The 20,203-nt window shown below is 33.0% G+C and overlaps 1 protein-coding gene across 3 annotated transcripts in view; it reads right to left on the minus strand.

Moving 5' to 3' along the window:
- Positions 1-20,203, minus strand: part of gripap1 (GRIP1 associated protein 1) — a 79,525-nt gene that overhangs the window by 50,184 nt on the left and 9,138 nt on the right. For all 3 annotated transcript variants that reach the window (XM_059332386.1, XM_059332385.1, XM_059332384.1), the window contains exons 3-14: positions 19,257-19,318; positions 19,063-19,089; positions 17,528-17,635; positions 15,668-15,830; positions 14,708-14,874; positions 12,756-12,795; positions 9,696-9,862; positions 5,676-5,723; positions 5,468-5,499; positions 3,266-3,313; positions 1,931-2,030; positions 650-727 (exon numbers count right to left, since the gene is read on the minus strand). In XM_059332386.1, coding sequence (XP_059188369.1) covers positions 650-727; positions 1,931-2,030; positions 3,266-3,313; positions 5,468-5,499; positions 5,676-5,723; positions 9,696-9,862; positions 12,756-12,795; positions 14,708-14,874; positions 15,668-15,830; positions 17,528-17,635; positions 19,063-19,089; positions 19,257-19,318 — 1,040 coding nt within the window. The remainder of the gene's footprint in view (positions 1-649; positions 728-1,930; positions 2,031-3,265; positions 3,314-5,467; positions 5,500-5,675; positions 5,724-9,695; positions 9,863-12,755; positions 12,796-14,707; positions 14,875-15,667; positions 15,831-17,527; positions 17,636-19,062; positions 19,090-19,256; positions 19,319-20,203) is intronic.

The following is a 20,203-nucleotide window of genomic DNA, read 5'->3' on the forward strand; positions in this document are numbered from 1 at the left end:
TCATCAGTTTCTTCTATATAGCTCTTTCTTTTTGTCAGATGTTTACAACTGAATATTTAAACCATCACTCCTCTCAAAGGAGTCCTCACAAAGATCCTCACGAAGATAGAAGTACAAGAATGTATGTGTGTGTGTGTGTGTGTGTGTGTGTGTGTGTGTGTTCTTGTACTTCCCACATAGTGAGGACCGGAACATGTTTTTAACCAGGACATTTTTGCAAAGTGAGGACATTTCGGCCGGTCCTCACTTCTTTAAAGGCTTTTTTGAGATTTCAGACTTTGTTTTAAGGGTTAAAGGTTAAAATTAGGTTTATGTTTAAAAAAGATAATTAATTAACTAACTGAAACTGTATTGTGTGGTTACAAACCTAACTAAAACCAACTAAAATAATAGTGAAAAGTCTTCGTCAACTTTTTTCATACATAGTGAAGATGGATCAGACAAAGGAAATAAAGGCTAAATTTACTGTGACCTCTTTTAATCTCCCACCCAACAAATACCCCATTAAAACAAACCTAAAACTAGTAAAAAATTAAAACTAAAACTAATGAAAAACAAATGGAATTCACCATTCCAATGAGGGCCCTCACAAAGATAGAAGTACAAGAATGTGTGTGTGTGTGTGTGTGTGTGTGTGTGTGTGTGTTACCTGGTCTTTCAGGGTGTGCAGAGCCAGTTCATGTTCTTTGTCTTTGCTCTGCAGCTGCTCTCTCAGCTCAGCCGTCACCTGGAACAAAACACAAACAAACAGGTGGGACATACATTATTTAGGTTCTTAACTACTTCCCTTTTTCTGTTATTTTATAATGTACTCCACTCCACTTCATTTTGTAAACCAATATTGCAATTTTTGGCTCCACTATTTGTCTGATAGATTTAGTTTGTTTGCAGATTCAGATTCATTACAGATGAAACTAACCAGCAGCATATAAACTATAAATAAACTGAACTGAGTTCTGGTTCTACCCATAGACTGGTTCTACATTTACCAGCTGCAACATTCAGGCCTTCACATCAGTGGTGTGAGGAATAAATAACACAATATTGCAAAATTCTTGCAGGCGCAAATTTCACAATAATTGGGGCTCCACATATTTTACATCTGGTTTATTTTTAGCAAATTTTAAAATGAGACATGTAGAATAAATTGATTTATATCATAATTTAAAGCTAAAGTTTTTGTTACTTTTGTCCGACATGATGCATTCAAAGACAGTCGGAAAGTTATAAAGCCTGTTTTTTTCCTATGATAAACAGTATATTTTTTGCCAATTATTTTAAGGAAACCTTATTTTTTGGGGTTAAGAGGGTATTGTATTGGAAATTATATTTCAAACATGCAAAGGGGAAAAAAAAATTCAAACAGGCTGAAAAAATCAGAATAAATAACAAACAATGAAAAGCTCAGTAGAAAAGCTGATTTAGACTTATTAAATCCCACCCTGCTCCATTAGATATTACTGCTGTTACCAAGAGATATAAATTCATTACTTGTGTATTTATCACATAATAATAATAATAGTAATGCATCAAATTTATATAGCGCTTTTCTAGACACTCAAAGATGCTTATGTATTAGTCATAAGAAAAGTTTTATAACCAAAACTATATTTTTTCTTACTTTACTTTACTTTTTTTTTTGTTTTTCTTTCTTTGTGAAGAATATATGATATCTAAGGTACAATATGTATTTATAAATAGAATTATTATTTACTATTATTATTATTATTATTATTATATACTATTTAAGTATTTTCATATTTAAAGAAATAAAACAAGTTAAGAAGAACAATATATATTTATTAATTATATTTTATTATTTATTTATATCTACATTTATATCTATATGTTTTATTTATGTATTTATATCATTATATTTTATTCATTAGTAAAATTTATATTTTTTGATGCTTCTGTCCTGAGCTCTGACCTGATTGGTTGCCATGACGTCCGACTGTAGTTTCTGGATACGGAGGTTTGTGGCCTTAAGCTCTTCTTCTTTCCTTTGGTTGATCTCATCGATCTTTGTCCTGACACAGACAATAAACAACAAACAACAAACATGTCAGCCTGGTTAATGCACAGCTTACAGTCCTGCTAGTAAAAGTAGCTGTTAAGTAGAAGTCACAGTAGCAGTGAAACTAGTTGCAGCTGCTGCCACGGTAAGTCAGACCATTTTATTTATTTATATATATATATGTATATGTATATATATATATATATATATATATATATATATATATATATATATATGTATATATATATATATATATATATATACATACATTACATACATACATATATATATATATATACATACATTACATACATACATTACATTTTATTGTATTTTTATTGTATTTTTATATTTTATTGCTTGAAGTATGCCTAGGTTGTTCTTTTTATTTCATTGTGTTGTCATTGTCTCTCTGTGTAATGCTGCTGCTACACTGTAATTTCCCAGCTTGGGATAAATAAAGTCTATCTATCTATCTATCTATCTATCTATATATATATATATATGTATATATATATATATATATATATATACATATGTATATGTATATATATATATATATATATATATATATATATATATATATATATATACATATACATATATATATATATATATATATATATATACATATACATATGTATATATATATATATATATATATATACATATATATATATATATAGATAGATAGATAGATAGATAGATAGACTTTATTTATCCCAAGCTGGGAAATTACAGTGTAGCAGCAGCATTACACAGAGAGACAATGACAACACAATGAAATAAAAAGAACAACCTAGGCATACTTCAAGCAATAAAATATAAAAATACAATAAAAATACAATAAAATGTAATGTAAAAATAAAGTGTCTAAAGAAGGAGTATGTATTAAGAAGTAGAATTCCAGTGCAGAATAAATATGAATATGCAGTATAAAAATGTTGGTGCCGTGAAACAAATAAGGTGCAATGAACAGTGTGCATAAAAAAACACATAAAGTGCATAATGACGGTATGTAATGAACCAGGCTATTTGTTATTGTACAGTGTGATGGCATGTGGCAGGATAACATGTTTCAAAAGCTACGTTACAAAGTGATTTAGAGTAAAAGGGTAAGAGAACATGGATTAATATTACACAAGAATAATGGCAAAAGATAACACAGAATAGACAAAAAATGTATAAAAATAAAAGTAGAAATAAAAATAACACTAACACTAGTTTTAGTGTCAGTGCTGTTCTGACCTGCTGTCGTTGTACAGAGCCTCCTTCTCTCCCTGCAGACGCTGAAAACTGCACAAACACAAACTTTATTATTCATTCAGCTATTTATTAACAATCACTTCAGATTAACATGAGTTCCACTGAAGTTCCCCTCAGTTACTGCTCTTCATCATGTTCCTTTAACTTGTACGCCCCCTGGAGGACAGGAGCTGCAACTTCAGCTGGCAGATCAACATTTACAGGAACATCTCAAAAAATTAGAATATCGTGAAAAAGTTCAATACTTATGGTCAGTTATTTCAGAAAGTGAAACTCTTATATTATATGTGAAATATTTCAAGCCAGTTTTTCTTGTAATTTTGATGATTCTGGCTTAGAGATAATGAAAACACAAAACTCAGTGTCTCAGAAAATTAGAATATTATATAAGATCAATAAAGAAAGAGGATATTTTAAACACAAATGTCAGGCTTCTGAAAAGTATCTTCATTTCTATACATCAATACTTGGTTGGGCTCCTTTTGAATCATGAATTAGTGCATTAATACTTGGTGGCATGGAGGAGATCAGCCTACAGCACCATGTTGCTTTTATAGCAGCCTTCAGCTCATCTGGTGTCTCTCACCTTCCTCTTGACAACAGCCCATAGACTCCTATGGGGAGTTATGTGGCCAGTCCAGCCCAGTAACACCATGGTCACTGAAGCAGCTTTTGGTACCTTTACCAGTGTGGGCAGGTGCCAAGTCCTGCTGGAGAATGAAAGCAGCATCTCCTGGGAGCTTGTGGAAGCATGAAGACTCTAAAATGTCCTGCTAGATGGCTGCTATGTTGACTGTGGACTTCAGAAAACACAGTGGAGCAACAGCAGCAGAGGACATGGCCCCAAACCACCACTGACCCAGGACCAGCACATTACACTCACCAGCTATATTATCATTTTATACTGACACACTGAGTTTTCATTATGTCTAAGCCAGAATCATCAAAATTACAAGAAAAACAGGCTTGAAATATTTCACTCTATGTGTAATGAATCTATATAATGTATGAGTTTCACTTTCTGAAATGATTGACAAAAAATATTGAACTTTTTCATGATATTCTCATTTTTTTAGATGTGCCTGTGTAAAAACAGACACAAAATTACCAAAAATAGATGTAAAAATGACTAAAAAAGACACTAATTGACCCAAAAGGAAACAAAATGACCAAAAAAGAAACAAAAATGACCAAAAAATAGATGCAAAAATGACCCCCAAAAAAACACAAAAATGACCAAAAAGACACAAAAATTACCAAAAAAAGACATAAAATGACCAAAAGTGACATAACATAACTAAGAAAATACATAAAATGACCAAAAATAGATGCAAAAATGACCTAAAAAGAGACATAAATTTACGAAAAAGAGACACAAAATACCAACTGTGGACACCAAAATTGAACTTTTTCCACAATATTCTCATTTTCTGAGACACTGAGTTCTGTGTTTTCATTATCTCTAAGCCAGAATCATCAAAATTACAAGAAAAACAGGCTTGAAATATTTCACTCTATGTGTAATGAATCTATATAATGTATGAGTTTCACTTTCTGAAATGATTGACAAAAAATATTGAACTTTTTCCATGATATTCTAATTTTTTTTAGATGTGCCTGTGTAAAAACAGACACAAAATTACCAAAAATAGATTTAAAAATGACTAAAAAAGACACAAAATGACCCAAAAGGAAACAAAATGACCAAAAAATAGATGCAAAAATGATCAAAAAAACCCACAAAAATGACCAAATAGACACACAAATTACCAAAAAGAGACATAAAATGACCAAAAGAGAAATAACATAACAAAGAAAATACATAAAATGACCAAAAATAGATGCAAAAATGACCCAAAAAGAGACATAAATTTATGAAAAAGAGACACAAAATACCAATTGTAGACACCAAAATTGAACTTTTTCCACAATATTCTCATTTTCTGAGACACAGAGTTTTGTGTTTTCATTATCTCTAAGCTAGAATCATCAAAATTACAAGAAAAACAGGCTTGAAATATTTCACTCTACATGTAATGAATCTATATAACTTACGAGTTTCACTTTCTGAAATGATTGACCAAAAATATTGAACTTTTTCACGATATTCAGATTTTTTTAGATGTACCTGTAGAACCGTATAGGAGGAATGTGAGGTTTATTATCAGTAAAACTTGATCTCACCTCTCCTGTTTCTTCTTTAATTTGTCAGACAGCTGGTGGAGAGTCAGACAGGAAATCAGAATTAAACATTTGATCTAATCTAAATCTCTGACATTCAGCTAAACAGAATATTAATGTTAACTCACTGAGGTGTTTTATTATGAGCCAAAAGTTGTAATAAATCAGGTTGTTAATCTTTCTTAAAAAGGCTTGAAGTTGTGTGATTTACCTTCGTTATCTCTTCCTGCAGTTTGGTGATTTCAGCCTGTTTGGACGCCTGAAGACAGACAGGAGAGAAATGATTCACAATCAAGAGAATAACAGAGAAATATACATTTAATATAAAGCTACAATACAAAAGGTCCAGTTTTTTTCACTATACAAAGTTTAAATACATGTTTTTGAGAGTATTTTTAACTGTGGACTGCATATTTCCACAAACACTCAGTTGAAAGTGTCTTATTATTGTCATTTAATTTTAATATATATTAATTAATGTTTATTACAGTGTGGTGAGATCTACATGTGTAAAGCTGCTCTGTTGTACAACGTTAAACAAAGAACAAACAGAACAGAACAAAACATGAAGATTTAATTTATCTCCAGACAAACTAATGTGGCTGCAACAAATACAATTTATCTGCAATCAAATGTTTCAAACTGAACTAAACTAAACAGAGTTCATTTCAAATGAAAAAGAATGACAGCGACTGAACGGCTACTGAAAGGAACTCATTATCAAGTCTGCATTATTCTGATGAATCCACCACGTCAAGACACATCGTTACAAATCATAAAACTACATTTGGTGACAAAATAACAGCTGGAGAACGATCATTGTCACAGTTATGAGTCTAAAATGTTTGTTTGATTAAAAGCATTCGGAGAAACACGATTTGTCGCGATGCAAAAATCAATAATTGTTGGACATTGTGGCATATACTTTGTATTTTCTTAAATTATTTATTGTTGATTTTGTATAAAAGCTGTTTTTATAAACAGCAAAAATGTTTTGTCTGTGTTGATTCACTAGAATACAGCTGAGATTGAAAAGTAAAAGTAAAAACTCGACTTTTTAACTGATGTTTCAAAGAATCTGTAGGAAAAAATGATCATAAGGTTGATTTACAATCAAACGTTTGCTTTTCATATTTCGTTTTTGATAATTACTACTATTTTTTCTAATGTATATTTAGTTTAACTTCCTATATTTTTATGATTTTATATACATGTACAAAAATATATATATTACATGTATTTTTATATTTACTATTTCTCATCAATATCTTTTGTTGCTTTTTATATTTATTTATTATTGCTATTATTGTATTTTGTTACATTTTACATACATTTAAATGTTAAAATATTTACTCTTTTTTTTAATGGATATTTTTATTGCTTCCTATATTTGTCATTATTTTATTTTATTTTACAGATGTCCATATATTAACGATTTTTCTTAATTGGATACTTTTATTGCTTTTTATATTTTGTTAATATATTTGATCCTCATATATTTTATCAATATATTTTTAAAAATGAACGTTTGCTTTTCATATATTTACTATATAAAGTTTTTCCCCTGATAAATATTTTGTATTACTTCTCATATTTTTGCATATTTAATTTTCTATGTATTTTTATATTTACAATTTTTTCTTAAATCAATATTTTTCAACAATCAATTAACAGTATAAAATAATAATAATAATAATATTGATATTAATCATAATAATAATAATAAGGTTGTCCAATAATTAATTTGGAAAACTCTGTATGATAAAATAATAATAATAATAATAATAATAGTAATATTAATGAAAATAGTAATAATAATAATATTAATAATAATAATAATAATAATAATAAGGTTGTCCAATAATTAATTTGGAAAACTCTGTATGATAAAACAGGACTCTGCTCTGGTGTTGAGTTATGGATTAAAGTGATTAAAGAGCTTCTCTGTTTCTCTGCTGACATTTCACTGCTGCTCTCCAGCTGCTGTTTAACTTCCTGTCATCAATTAATTAGTTTCCTTGCACACACACACACACACACACACACACACACACACACACACACACACACACAGCATGTGGCCTTTCATCTGCCACCATTTTTATCTTCCCTGTTTATTGTGTGGCCTTTGTGGTTTGAAGGAGCCTGTAACCGCGGCACCAACTGAGCATTTAAAGAGCTGCCAGTAAAACAATATAAAACTGAATAAAATGTCCTACAAAGTCACAGTTTATTTGAAAATATGTGCAGAAACATGTGAACATTCGGTTTTAAAACCACGATGATCTGTACTGTTATTAAATACTAAATAAAAAAATCATCAGAACGCGATTTAGTACAACCACGGCTCAGTCTGTTATATCAGCAGACAACTTGTTGGACTGACAGTGAACAAACTGAAAACACACACTCATAAAATGTAACTTTCTAATTAGCCTGATTAGCCATTGGTCTACAACAGGGGTAGGCAACCTGTGGCTCCAGAGCCCCATGTGGCTCTTTAGGCCGTCTGCAGGGGCTCCCTGTGGCTGGGACCAAAAAAAAATCATAAGACATGAGCAGTTATTTCTGTTTTCCCAATAAACGGTATTAAAACGTCTACGTAACAGCTACATTGTGCCAACTTCAAGTCTAGCTTTGAGTTGCTCTAGCTCAGGGGTCGGCAACCTTTACTATCAGGAGAGCCATTGTCGGACAAAATAACAGAAAAAAAATCTGAATTATTTTGAGCATTAGAATGATGATAAAACAGCCTGCTATGTTTAAATTAGCCTACCAACATTAATAATATAGGTAATAATGAGCATTTATTAATATTTTGTCAGAATGCAGCGAGGACCCAAGTGCAAATCAGAGGCTGGAAACCAAATAAATATCTCAGGAGATTTGGAACTGAAACGGGGGAAATTCAAAACTAGGCTTGAAGTTGGCAAAATTTAGAGGCAACAGGTCCCGTCTCTATACTTTTATTAGCTATGAAGCACATTTTAATTGAGTAAAATGTTTTAAAAACATTTTTACTCCCATATATCAGCTACACATTTTTACAATTGAAGAATACAAATTGCTTTGGGCCTACACCAATGATAAATTACATTTAAAATGTAAAGGAATAAACATTTTGTATATTTTTTGTCACAACCACAGGGAGCCACTGCAGATGACCTGAGGAGCCTCATGTGGCTCTAGCTAGACGAGCTTTTGATTCCAAATCTCCTGAGATATTTCTTTGGTGTCCAGCCTCTCATTTGCACTTGGCACTTTCAAATCAAATTAATAAATGCTCATTATTACTCATTAGTAGGGCTGGGAAAAAATTAATCTAATTAATTAGAGGCTTTGTAATTAATTAATCGAAATGAAACACATTTTAATCGCATATAAATATTTGACCTGAGAACAGTGAGAAGTCATTTTTTTCACATGGATTTTTAGTATACCATTGAATAATGACTGAATACATAAGCTTAAGCAACAAAAATATTGTTTATTTTTGTTCAAGTCCAACAGACCAGTGCAATTTTTGCCATTAAGTGTAGCAATAGCATATTTAGAAATATAGTACATTTCATAAATCCAGGTAGCCTATAGGTAGGTAGACCTTCTGTAAACTAGAATACTTTGGTTTTTTAAGTAAAACATAATCCACGCTAGCTACCACACTAGCCGCTAGCTGCTATATGTTTTGCATTGAGGTGATACTTGAGGCTGGATGTGCTGCGGTGATATGTGAATTCCTTGTTGCATAGCAACACAACCATGCTCTTATGGACGCTTCCATCCGTTGGTTTTTAGTAACTAAATGTCCCATCATCCACGGGGCCAACCAAAGGTCTCATCAGCTTCTTCCTTCATGTTCACTGTGGTTTGTTGTTGTCTGAACTCATCAACGCTAGTTGGTGCTCCAGTATAATCGGTCCTCCTGAAACTCATCCAGTGAGAAACGTTCCGCGGTGCAAAAATAAGTGCGATTAAAATTCGTCATTTTTTTCAAAATTTACTGTGACCTCTTTTAATCTCCCACCCAACAAATACCCCATTACAAAAAACTAAAACTAATAAAAACTAAATCAAAACTAAAGTATTCCAAAAAAATAAATACCAAACTAGTATAACCTTGCAAGGGAATTCACTGTTTCCAATGAGGGTCCTCACAAAGATCGAAGTACAAGAAAGTGTGTGTGTGTGTGGGTGTGTGTGTGTGTGTGTGTGTGTGTGTGTGTGTGTGTACCTCCAGGTTGTGGATCTGCTCCCTCAGCAGCCTCTTCTCCTCCTGCTCGGTGTTCAGTGCCATCTCCAGCTCTGGTCCAAAGCAGTGAGTTATTGGACAGAGAGCAGCCGACCAGCCTAGCGCTGCCTGCTTAGCTACAATCTTCTCTACGCTCTTCTCTGACAGGCCTAAAGGGGGCGCCGCACACAGCAGGGGGCAGTCCGTTAGGCCAGACACACACTACACCAGCTCCTCGCAGGTTTTCACCACGAGGAGTGTGACCAAATCTGACTCTTTGTTTTTTTTTTTCTTCATTTTCTGGCTGAGCAGCAAAGTCAAACTGTGATGGCGTGTTCATCTGAACTGAAGTTTTAATATTCATGTGAGATTTTCATTGAAACTCTATAACAACAAACAGCTTCATAATGAAAACTTTAGGATACGTAAATAATCTGAACGCTCCGACAAATCTGATCACTTGGAACCAAACAAACATGCATGTGATGTCAAAATTGTATTTATAATAATGAAACACTAAATAAACACAGCATTTGCCTAAAAAATCTTGAATGACGTTTTATTCAACATTACACAAATACAAACATTATTATTAATAATAATAATAAATTAATTTAAAAAAATAATATTCCTAGGAAATTATTAAATATGACTAAAATATATATAAAAATAAAAAATATATATAAAAATATAAAATTAATCCTTAAATAAGGTAATACATATATAAATAAATCTTAATATGAATACAGAAAAAAGTGAATGTTATTCAATACAAAAAATATGTTTTTATTTTTTATTTTTTTATTTTTTTTAAATGATTATTTTATTTAGATAGGAGACTTTTTTTAAGTAATTCCGCATTTATTTATTTCAAGAAATAAAAAATATAGTCCCTTTGAATATAATAAAAACTACTTATGTATTTATCGAACTATAGAAACTTTTTTGAATAGTTATACTGATTTATACATTTATTGCTTAATTTACTTATTTACGGATGTCTTTCAAATCCTAATTATAATGACGATGAAACACTAAATCAACAAATGTTGAATTACATTTTATTCAATATTACATAAATACATCAAATATAATAATAATTCATGAATAAAAATAAATATTCCTATGAAATTAATAAACATGACTATTGAAAAAATCCTCTAAATAATAAGGTAATGTATAAATATAATAAATATAATTTTTTATTTATTTATTTAGGAGGCTTTTATATAGGAAAACAAAAAACACATTATGTATTTATCTAACTATATCAACTTGTTCATAAATCTACATTGATTTATATATTTATTTCCTAATTTATTAATATAAGGATTTCTTTCATAATCTTATTTATCGATCCTTAGGCCTATTTATTTAATATTGAATGAAATGGCATTTCAAATCTTTCTCACCTCATGCAGAAACAAACCAGGATATGTCTTTAACCCTCATGTGGTCCTGGGCTCCTTTTTGACCCCAAAAAATGTTCAACGTACGCTTAACATAGGTTAACTTTCATAGAATAGCTTGAAATTCTCAGCATCTGTGCCCCTCTGCATCGTTTATCAAAAAGGACCCCATGACACTAGACTGCTTTTAGGACATGTAGAAAAAATGATTACCAACTTTTTGACCCCTGAGGACCATGGGTGTGATTTTTTTTAAGTTTTTTAATCTAAAAATGAACAATGCTTTCAAAACATAAGTTTCACTAAAAGTTGACATGACCTACTCCTTGTATTCCCATAAAGAACTTTTTTCCCACTATAACTATTGAAAAAAATATTCAGGTTTTATTACTTTTTTTTCTCTTGAAATTAGGTCTAATTTTTACCAATAATAATGAAAAAAATATGAAAATTATATATCAATTTTTTTGGTCATGAGTTACCTTAAAAGGTGAAAAAAAAGTTAATAATTAAAGGTAAAGGTAATTTTTTTTTTCTACATATCCTAAAACCAGTCTAATGTCATGGGGCCTTTTTGACCCCTGAGGGTTAAATGTGTCAATAATAGCACCAGTACAATAGCAAAGTTTAAAAAAAAAACAAAGCCAGTCTAAAACGAGCACATTTCACGTTTAGATCTGATCAAAGAAGATAAGATTATGAATCTGAGCTGGCAGCAGCTAACAGTTAAAACACTTGATACAATCAGATTTTTTCATACACACTACTACAGTCTGCACAACTACCACGTCCAACCCTGCTAAAAACGTAATGCATACTTGAAAAATACAATCAAATTCCTGAACTCGAGTAAACGGATGTTAATTAGTTTTGTCGGCTTTGCAGCTTTGCCAGAAAATACCCGATTTGGAGCAGAGCTTATACATCAGGGTGAAAAATCCTGAGATTTCTCAATAACTTTCAGTTTGCTATTGAAGCGAAGTGAAAAAAAAAAGGAAAAAAAGGATAATCTTAGCTTAAAAAAGCTTGTGGATCAGGATTTGTTTAATCACACTGGCAAAAACTGACTTTTCCTTAATTTTTTACAATTTACCAGTAAGAATGATTTGAGTTGTCGTTCACTCGGTCAGCTTGTAGTGTGTGTCTGCCCTCAGCCAGCTAGCTGCTCTACGCTTTAATGAAGCCAGGCTACGAGTTATTTCTCAAAAAACAAAAGCCAAATAATGCGCAGCAGCAATAAAACATTCTATTAATATTTAGAAGTGGAGCTGTTCTGTAACTGTACCAGATTTCTTCAGGTAAATATCAGCCAATGTTTGAGAATTTAGTGCAACGAGCATAATAAAAAGGGCCACACCAAACACCAAACTGAACCTTTAAGTTGTGACTTTATGGAGGAAGTCCTGTTTGTCTTCATGTGAAATTTAAATCATTCACCAACTGTCAAGTATTTCATGATCACTGGTTACATCAAGGAAACACTACAACTATTTAATGCAAATACAGGCGTTGATGTTGTTATTCTCAGATTCTGTTCATTGCTAGAATTAAAATTGAAAATTAATTGCAGGTTTGTTTTCACGAGACCAGCGAATCATTAAAGATCACATGAGGACAGGATTTTTCTAATAAGGAATAAAAAGTTTAAACTCACCATGCAGCTGTTTGTCTTTGTGCTCCAGCTGAGCCTCCGTCTGAAAACAGGACATTACAAGTTTAAAACACACAGGTATTCCAAAAAACTAATTGATTGAATGTGCATTTTGGATTGAAATCTCACTTCATTTCCATTACAGCTGTTGGTCGTAATAATATTTAACTGAAGTACGATTCAGTTTTATTTTCTATTTGACTTTTATTTGTTATATTTCATTTTATGGTTGTTTTTAGTTTTTTCTTTTTTTTTCCTTTTACCTCCTTTTGCATATTTCAGTCTTAGAAACCACCTTTTTTCTCAATTCAATTCAATTCAATTTCAATTCAATTCAATTCAATTTCCTCTCTTACTCTTTGTCTATACTGTACTACAATCTCTAAAGACTCATGTTATTATACAAAAAATGCATTTTTCAAAAAATGTAAAAAAAATGAAACACTTTTTTTTTTTAAATGTTGGGGAAAAAAAGTGATTAGCGCTCAGAGCTTATGAGCAAAACTTAACAATTATGGTTAATAGTTAACCTCTAATTGTTCAAAGACCTTTTTGGTGTTTGTGGGCAGTCGATGTTTAGGAGGAGATAGCAGGTCAACAATAAATGCTACATAGAAGTTGTGAACATCATCTGAAAGATGTAAACCTGGAGATGAACTTGACATGCAGCTCAGCACTGTGTGTCACATGGTTCTGGTCAAAACTATCTAATTAAAATGACTTAATTAATTAATTAATTATTTACTGAAGCCTATTATGTTGAATAAAGGATCATAACATTAGTGTATGCTTTCTAAAGTCCAGTCCATGTTCAACTGTGTCCCAGAAGTAGTTGAAGCAATTTTTGGGTTGATATCATTTGCTACACACATTTGGTGCTCAATAATGCAATTTTATTCACATTGAGAAAGGATAAAAATGGTCAGAAAAACCCTCCAGAATATAACATTAATATGCCAAGACCTTTGGAACAACATAGAAGAATCCATGCTGGGTTCAAAAACTTTGGTCATTTTGGAGATTTCTGTATTTTGCCTTAAACTGCAAGTTATCAGCATAAAGTAGGCATGTATGTAAAGAGGAGACCTATTTTCATTCATTCATTCATTCATTCATAGCATGATGTCAGAGGTCACATGACCGCTCTGAAAATCGACAAAATAGCCGAACTTTGCAGCGTTGTTTTAACAATACACGGTATCCTAACATGCTCTATAGATCCTTAGATCTTCTAGTTCCATATGATATAACTATCAGAACAATAACAGGTTTAAAGGACTTTATTTGGGTTTTTTTTTTTCAAATAACATTCCATAAAATAAATCCTCATAAGATAATTGGAATGTAATCACGAGCCGGTAAAAACTTCAACGTGATGCTGTTTGCTCATGTAAACAGTCACATACACCAAACATCATCAGCGCGATGGGTTACCATGGATACTTGTCAACAAATCCGGGCCATGCAGTGATAAGAAACGGCAGATTCGTCACGGTGATGTCGCCCACGGTTTTTCTTTCTTCATTTGGTCTTTTTTCTCATTTTCTATTTTATTCTTTATTTTTTTCTCTTTTATTTCATTTCTCATCTGATTCTAAGTGACTTCAAATTGTGCAGCTAGGGTATGACGTATGACATATCTTTTGTTTCTTGATTGCTTTCTTCCTTGACTTCTTTTCTCTCCCTTTCCTCCTTTCTTTTCTTCTGTTCTGCTTATTTGTTTGTTCTTCATCTTGTTTATTGATTGTTTCTTTTTGCTTTCTATCTCGTCGGATAATATTTAAATTCCTTATTCTGTTTTCCATTTTTGTACGCATTGATTGTTTTGTGGGGTTGTTGTTTTTTTTTTGGGAAATGCATAAAAATGCCAAAATGAAAAAAAAAAAATATATATAATTGGAATAGTTGCCAAAAAAGTATGACGTCTTTAAGAAATACTCAATACTGTCAATCACCTGTTCCAGTCTCTCATTGGTTCCCTCTGCTCCTGGCTCCTCCCCTCTCCCTGTGACATCAGAGACTCCGTTGGCGCCGGCTGAGCCGTCGCTCTCTGTGGTGGCGCTCTGGTTGCCCTGGGCGACCTGCTGTCTCTGGAGCTCTTTCTCATATCGCTCCTGGAGCGCTGCAGGATAAAAAAAAAAACAAGTTAATTTATTGGTAGTCATTAAAGAAACACCTGAAGTGTTTCACCTGCAGCAGCTGCTTCTTCCTCATGTGTCATCTCTCAAAAATAAGAAGGAATTTTTAAATCTACCATAAATCCACATTGTGGACAGATATTTGGACACAACATCTGCTACTGAGAAATCCTCAAAAACACAAACCTGTTCATGCTTTCTGTTCGGCAAATAAGTAGTTTAAGAGGTGGACCTAAAAATGAACTGCAACTAACAATTATTATTAACTACTATCAATTAAATCTGACAATTATTTTCTCAACAAATCGATTTAGCTAAACATGTCAGAGAAGAGTAAAAAAAATATATCTACGTAGTTTGTTTTGCTGCTGTAAGATATTAAATGAATCATATTATCATATAGTTTACTCAGGCAAAGAGAAGCTCTGAATAGTCACATTAAAGAAGCTGAAACCTGTGTTTTGTTTTGGCACTTTTACTTGAAAAATAACAAAAATTAATAATCGTTTCTCAAAATAGTTGCAGATTAAATTTTCTGTTGATCAATTGATTGATTTATTGTTGCAGCTCTACTTGAAACGACTGTAAGACAAGTAAAACAGCTGGAGATTCTCCTGTTTAAATTTTATTGATATTTTTGGCTGTATTTCATGTCTTGCTTTTGTGTTTCATTCTGAAAAACTTTAAGATAAAATAAACTTTCCCTTCACTTCTCCAGCGCCTGCTGCTGCTGTCAGATGAGGGTTTACCTGCCTGTTCACAGCTGTAACTACACACCTTTCATTTTCTTCTGCAGGGTGGAGTTTTCAGCCTGGAGGCGGAGCAGCTCTCCGTCCACGGGGCTGGAGGTGGGGTTGGGTGGCGGAGTGGACGCAGCAGCTGCTCCTCCGTCCTTCAGACCCTTGTTCTCCTGCTCCAGCTGCTCGATCTGCGTACACAGCTGCAAACAAAAACAAGGAACAATAAACGGTAGCCTGGCTAACACCAGACTAATCTCAAATGAGATTTAGTCTGGAAACCAGCTGTTCATTTCTCCGTAGAGGAGGCGTGGTTTACGATCCTCCGGAGCCGTTTATTGGGCGCTTAGAATGTCTATCAAAAGCGTCTGTAGGTAGCTCTTAGCCAATCAGATCAGTTATACCAGATGACGTATGTAGAGCAACAGAAATGGATGTTTGTTGTGTGTGTGTCTGTGAGAGTGTTGTTTGCTGCTTTGCTTCTCCAGTTCTCGCTTTCTGCAAGATTTATTTTCACGCTTTATTCCCCCTCATGTCATTCTGCCACACACATCCACTGATTTTATGGGCAATAAACAAGCTGCTGCGGGTCTCTTGGTGGCTCCGCTGTCCCCCGGCTCGTAGCGAGATCACCGGCTACCGTTACGGTAGTGCCGGTGATTAGCGCCGCTAGCGGCTAATAGCCCCGCTACCGTAACGCCTGTGATCTCGCTACGAGCCGGGGGACAGTGGAGCCGCCCAGAGACCTTTCGCCTTTCGCTCTAAACTATTTAAAACACCATCTACAGCTAAAGAGAGTTTCGTGTCTGCAGCAGCCATGTTGGATCCGTAAGAAAACTACAAGCTTCCAAGTGCCGAGTAGTACGCGTCATCGTCTTGCCGTCCCTCCCCGCTCTGTGATTGGATCCCTAAAACAGGGCTAAGAAACGGCCCTGGTTGCCAGACTGGATGGAGGTTCGAAATGAAATTCGAGCATGCAAGGCAGTATGGGTATACCCAAGCTAAATAAAAGGTGTGGCAGGCCGTACAGGTGCATCTCAATGAATTAGAATATCATAGAAAAGTTTATTTATGTCAGTAATTCAATTCAAAAAAGTGGAAATATCACATTATATAGATCCATTACACACAGAATGAAACATTTCATGGCTTAATTTATTTGATTTCTTTATAATGATTATGGCTTACATTGAATGAAGACCTGAAATTCAGTGTCTCAAAAAATGTGAATATTACAAAAGACCAATTTTAAAAAGTATGTTTAATATTGAAATGTTGGCCTCTGAAAAGTATGTCCATCTATAGGGCCGTTTCCAATACTCTTTACTTCATTTTCCATCGTACATAAATAAGGATGAGACATGACTTACGTTTAGAGGTGCATTACATCAGAGTTTCTGTGAAGTAGTGGCCAAAGTCGGCGAAGCAGTGGTGCCAACTTAGTGACTTTGTTGCTATATTTAGCAACTTTTCAGACCCCCCATAGTGACTATTTTTCAAGAAAGCGACTGGAGACAAATCCAGCGACTTTATCTGGTGTTATTGGAGACTCGTTCTTACTCTTCTTAACCGGCGGCCCGTTAAGAAGAGTAAGAACGAGTCGAAGCGGCACAGTCCTCCTGCAGCAGTCTCTCCCAGCTGCAGAGCCAGAGGGGATGTTTACCCCGTAGCGTCCAGTCTGCAAAATGCTAATAGGCTAACAGTTAGCTCTGTAGCAGTACAGTGTGTATGTGCTGCTGCTACACTTTTTTTTTTTCCAGTTTTAGCACATAACTACAGCGATTGAGTTTTGGTCTGACCTACACTCGGTCCTGTTCCTGAATGCATCTCGTGCTGACACAGTGTCAAAATTAAAATAACTAAAAGTAATATATTGTACGTGTTAGAGAGTGACAGAGACCTTGGAGAGTTCAGTCATCAGCGTGCTGTTCTGTAGTCTGAAGTCCTCCTCCTGACTGTGAAGTTTCCCCTGAAGCATCTCATTCTCACTCAGCAACGCCTCCACCTCCTGCAACAAACAACAACAACACATTCTATCAATAAACAAAAATAAACGCATACAGTTCATATGCTTAAAATAATCTTTATCATTGTCTTTTCAAAATTTGGTGCATGTGGACAAAATAAAACAACGGACAAGAAAAGATATAAAAATATGTCCATATTGTCTACATGTGTGTGGACAATATCACCAATCAATATCATTTGGGGTTTACAATAAGAACAAAATATGTTGCTAAACACCACTGTGCTTCTGGGGAGATTTTTTATTTTCCCAAAAGAAAAATATATTAAATTGGAACCATTCATTATGTTCCTAAAACATCATTATTTATTGACCAAGTTTATGATAAAAAAATAAATAAAAGAAAGCCACAATCAGATAATTGGCAAAAAAAAAAATAGCAATTATAAAAGATTGGGATAAAGATCAATCATTTTTTCTTTTTCTTTATATCTAAAGCGTATTCATGTTTTAGACATAAGTTTCTATTGCTACCATATATTTTCCTATTTTTCTGTTCTAGCTGTCATGGAGTTAAAATATGGAAATGGCTGAATTATACATTTGGGGATTTTTTATTTTTCTTTAAAATGATTATCCTCAGTACCCTTGTTTACTTGTATGTCTTGCATGTAAATGTGTTTCAAAAAAAAAAAAAAAAAAAATTAAAAAAACGTTATTCGTCATAAAGAAATAAAGTACTCAAAATAGACTCCGGCTTCAAACAACATTTCAATAAAATCTAGATAAAGTGTATATGTGAATTTAAATCATAAGGTAAAAAAGGTTATGATCAAATATAAGATAACATCAGATTCCTTTAATACAGTAGTTCTCAACCTTTTTGAGTCTTGACCCCAATTTAACATGCATGTTGTCTGCGACCCCCGCTCACTGAACACAATCTCACACGCACAGTTCAGATCATACAAACTCAGTTGATACGACGAATTTCGGACAAATAATGAAGCAGACAACAACTAAAACACCTCTCTGTCTGTGCATTTATATATATTTCTTATATTTTATGACACAAAATGATCAGAAAACGACACAAAATGACCACAAAGACACAAATTGACCAAAAAAGACACAAAATGGCCCAAAAAAGCAAACAAAATGATCAAAAAAAAGACACAAAATGACCAAAAAAGACACAAAATGACAAAACAAAACACAAAATGACCAAAAAAAGACATTAAATGACCAAAAAGACTAAAACGCATTAACACATGAATACTTTAACACAGAAATCATCTCGCGACCCCAAGGTTGAGAATAGCTGCTTTAATAGTCCCACAACCGGGACATTTTCAGCATTACAGCAGCAAAGTGGACAGGAAAAGACACACCAGCAGAAGACATATACAAAAAATATATAATGAGTGATGCATGTGGTGGCCAGCAGAGGGCGCTGAAGGAAAACTCACCTGAGCTTTCTTGCTTTTATTCAGAGCCTGAGGAGACGGAAAACAAAAAGCATTCAAATAAACAACAGAAGTGACTGATAATCTGACAATTCAAGTGTTCACCTCAATAAAACAGGAGCAGGACTTGATGTCTCTATAATTAGAATAGAACATTTTCTCTCCTTTATTATTTTTGATAATAAAGTATTTGTTACCTTCTGTGCTTTGACAAAATCTCTTTCCAGAACCACATTCTTCTGACGGACGGCGTTCAGCTCTGAAACAAAACAAAAATCAGAACAAACTTTCAGGCGTGATCAATATTTAATCATTAATTAAATAATATATACAGGACTTTTCTTGATGAAAACTTGAAAACGTTTGCATTCTGCTCATCTTTTCACAGTGTCACCTGAATAAATCAGGTATTTGAATCAAAAATTATATAAAATAAAAAGTTAATTATTCATTTTACGAATAAAACAAAGTGAATCGCTTACTGAACATCTCTGCTGCGTGTCTTTTTTTATATATAATTCAAAGTTTTTATTATATTTTCATTATTACAACATACAAACAAACATCAAACAAAACGGACAGGATGGAGCTCATAAAAAATACAAAAAATAATAGTGAAGAAAATAAATAACATAAAATAAAAAATAAAATAAAATACAAAATCTGAAAATAAATGAACTAAAAATAAGATAAATAAGCAAGTGAGTAGGCAAGGCAAGCAAATTAATTAATTTTTTTAAAAATTAATTATTTTTCTTTTATCATATCATTTTCACAATTTAAGCTCCCCAACATCTTCTCACATGCCACAGTCCACATCATCTGTGTTTTCCAAAACAGTGTGGGAGCTTTTTTTTATTATTATTATTAATTTATTTAAAAGGGGACAGTGCAATTTCATAAAACACATGATTATACATGGTTAAAAAAGCCAGAGTTAGCTAGAAGGCTAGTTTTCATCTGTAGTCCCCTGGCCATGATGTAAAAAAGCAGAGAATTACAAAACAAAAAACAAATAAACAAAAAAATAAAAAAAGCTTGGGGTTTGTGTGTCATTATTTTAATGAAATTAAATATTGTGTTGACAGTTTTTAATTGATTAAAGGTCAGAAAGGATTCTGTTTTATTTATGTTTCAGACAATG

Source organism: Centropristis striata, chromosome 5 (assembly GCF_030273125.1).
Source record: "Centropristis striata isolate RG_2023a ecotype Rhode Island chromosome 5, C.striata_1.0, whole genome shotgun sequence".
NCBI classification, from domain to species: domain Eukaryota; kingdom Metazoa; phylum Chordata; class Actinopteri; order Perciformes; family Serranidae; genus Centropristis; species Centropristis striata.